Genomic DNA, 2,860 nt, shown 5'->3' with positions numbered 1-2,860 from the left:
TCCCAAGATGTTTTAATTTCTTGGATTTTGAAAATTAAAATTTCAATTTTTCAAAGAATTTTGGTTGTTAACATGGTCTACATCAAATCTATAGTTATCAATACAATCTACAACTTTGTAGTTGCAAGGTTTTTGATTTGAAGTTGTTTAAGGTCCAAAATATGTGTTTCATGTTCATATATTTTTAAATTCAAAATTTAGAATTTCCAAACGATCTTGCACCCTGTTTGCTTGATCGTATTAGCCATGATACAGTATTTTTCTCTCACAACAAAACAGCATCAACCGGCTTTTAAGCCATAGAAACGATCAAGCAAACAGGGTGTTGAATGTTCACATGGTTAATACCAAAGTTGTAGTGACCGACTTGATCCACAAGTTTGTTGTTGATAAGTTTTTGAGAGAATTCCTTATTTGACATCAAACAAAAGACCCATTCCTTTCTTGGCCCTCAAAAAAATTTCGTTCCTTATTTGACACCGAGTTCAACTTTCATTCCTTATACGACACTCCGTTAGATTTTCCATCCGTGAACCGTTAACTGCCATGCAAAAAGACGATTTTGCCCCTGTAGGCCCCACCACCCTTCTCCCTCCTCTCCTCCCCTTCCTCGGCAGATCCGCCGCCGCCCCGTGCCCCATGGGCTAGTGCCCCTCCGTCCCACGCCACCGCAAGCCCCCGCTCCTACCTCGGTCCTCCGCGCTCTCCGCGCCGCCGCAGGTCCTCTCCTCTATCGCCGAGGCCGCCGGGGAGGACCACACCGCCGACCTCCCCGAGGAGCTCCTCGCCCTCGTCTTCAGTCTCCTCGGCTCCGGCAACCGCAAGCGCTGCTCCTGCGTGTGCCGCCACTGGCTAGCCGTAGAGGCCGCCTCCGGCCTTCGCCTCGCGCTCGACGCCAGGGCACCACTGCTCGCCAACTCGGCCCTCCCCTGCCTCCTCACGCTCTTCCCCGCAGTCTCCAAGCTCGCGCTAAAGTGCGACCGCCACGCTGAGAGCATGGGCGACCCGGCCCTTGCACATGTTGCCGACCGCCTCGGCCCGGGCCTTCATCACCTCAAACTCCGCTCCCTGCGCGCGGTCACCGACGATGGGGTCACCACGCTTGCCGTCGCGGCCGCTAACCTCCGCAAGCTCTCTGTCGGCTCCTGTGCCTTCAGAGCCAAGGGAATCAAGGATGTCCTCCGCTCCTGCCTCCACCTCGAGGAGCTGTCCGTCAAGCGTCTTCGTGGCCTCGCTGAGTCAGAGCCCATTTCCATCTCCACCGCCGGCGTGCTGCTTATACGGGCGCAAACACGTCTGGAGAAAGGGAGGAGAGGAGGGAGAAGGGTGGTGGGGCCCACAGGGGCAAAATCGTCTTTTCGCATGACAGTTAACGGTTCACGGATGGAAAATCCAACGGAGTGTCGTATAAGGAATGAAAGTTGAACTCGATGTCAAATAGGGAACGAAAATTTTTTGAGGGCCAAGAAGGGAACGAGTCATTTGTCTGATGTTAAATAAGGAATTCTCTCTAAGTTTTTTATCTGAAAGTTTTTTAGAGTTCCAATTTCTTTTTTTAAATTCACATATTTTGATTTTCAAAATTTTCAAATAATCTTAGATGAAGACATGTCCCATACCAATGTTGTAGTGCTTGATAAGATTAAAAACTTTGTAGCTGAATGTTGGTTTATTTAAGTTCATTTAGTACTGCGGCTCACCTTGCTCCATCGTCCAGGGCTAGGATTATTTGTCGCCTTTATAGGATATTATCTTTATAGAGGCTTATCAACCACCTCTACAAATCCTGGTGATAGTAGTGGTCGCAGTAGAATTTTCAACGGACATGTCAGATTGAACTAAACCACCAGCTTGAAACTATTACACAGGGAGGAAAACAACTTGTTTCGATAGTTACAGGAAGCTATATAAAACATACAGTTTTCTAGTTTGAGGTGGTAAATCAAACAATAGTATTAGTTGCGAAAGGACCTGTAGCCTAGTGGTTACAAGCAAGGTTTTCATTATTGGAAATAAAATTTTATCGGAGGTCATGGATAAATAGGATAAGCAGGATATATCGGAAACATCGGACCAAATTAAAAAAAATCAAATTGTTTCGAAATTTTTTTGTAGAATTTAACTTAAAACTATTTCTAAGCTATTAAACACCACTTGTTCACAGATAAAAACAAGAATAAAACATTATAAGTGTGGGACCATTACGTGGTTGAATTTGGGTTGTCTGTGTGGGAGCAGGAAAGAAGGCAAAAATTTTGCCGATATCAAATTTTATTGGACCCGGTGGATAGAACGGAAATTTCAGAAATTTTTGTGAATTTCGGCCGATAAAAAAAACCTTAGTTAGAAGAGCCTTAGTAGCACCTCAAGCCCTGAGTCCGACTCCCCGCGTCAGAGCGAATTTTTCAGGATTTAACGACGTTGTGCTTTCAGTGGTAGACGATGTTCTATTTTACAGCGAGATGCCAGTATGGTGACTTCGTCAATTTTGATGATTTGTTGGCCTAGATGTCGGGGACCTAATACCGGGGTACCCAATGAGGTGGAACTAATAATCATCGAATGTTGACACTTCCGGTCAGACAAGAGCACTACTGCACTTCTTGTCCGAACGACGGGAGACTGGTTCCGCCTCGCCCAACCCCCGAGGGCTAGGCTCCGCCTCGCCCTATGGCTAAGGGTGGGCGCCGCCTCGCCCGACGCCCAAGGGCGGGCTCTGCCTCGCCCGACCCCCGAGGGCTAGGCTCCGCCTCGCCCGATGGCTAAGGGCGGGCTCCGTCTCGCCCGACGTCCAAGGGCGGGCTCCACCTCACCCAACCCCCGAGGGCTAGGCTTCGCCTCACCCGATGGCTAAGGGCCC

The 2,860-nt window shown here is 48.3% G+C and overlaps 1 protein-coding gene across 1 annotated transcript; it reads left to right on the top strand.

The window, feature by feature from the left end:
• The first annotated feature begins 546 nt into the window (after positions 1-546).
• On the top strand, positions 547-1,425 carry LOC136489049 (F-box protein At1g47056-like). The gene is made up of 2 exons (XM_066485788.1): positions 547-570; positions 676-1,425. The coding sequence occupies exons 1-2, from the start codon at positions 547-549 to the stop codon at positions 1,423-1,425; spliced, it is 774 nt and encodes a 257-aa protein (XP_066341885.1).
• Positions 1,426-2,860: the final 1,435 nt, after the last annotated feature.

This window comes from Miscanthus floridulus, chromosome 10, assembly GCF_019320115.1.
Source record: "Miscanthus floridulus cultivar M001 chromosome 10, ASM1932011v1, whole genome shotgun sequence".
Classification (NCBI taxonomy): domain Eukaryota; kingdom Viridiplantae; phylum Streptophyta; class Magnoliopsida; order Poales; family Poaceae; genus Miscanthus; species Miscanthus floridulus.
Note: the sequence above shows the minus strand (reverse complement) of the source record. Positions and strands in the feature narration are given on the sequence as shown.

What these genes read in the sequence shown, in the direction of transcription:
- LOC136489049 (XM_066485788.1), top strand. Translation starts at nt 547, where the DNA reads ATGCAAAAAGACGATTTTGCCCCT. An exon ending in AAAAAGACGATTTTGCCCCT is followed by an intron (nt 571 to 675) that starts GTAGGCCCCACC and finishes CGCCACCGCAAG; the next exon opens with CCCCCGCTCCTACCTCGGTC.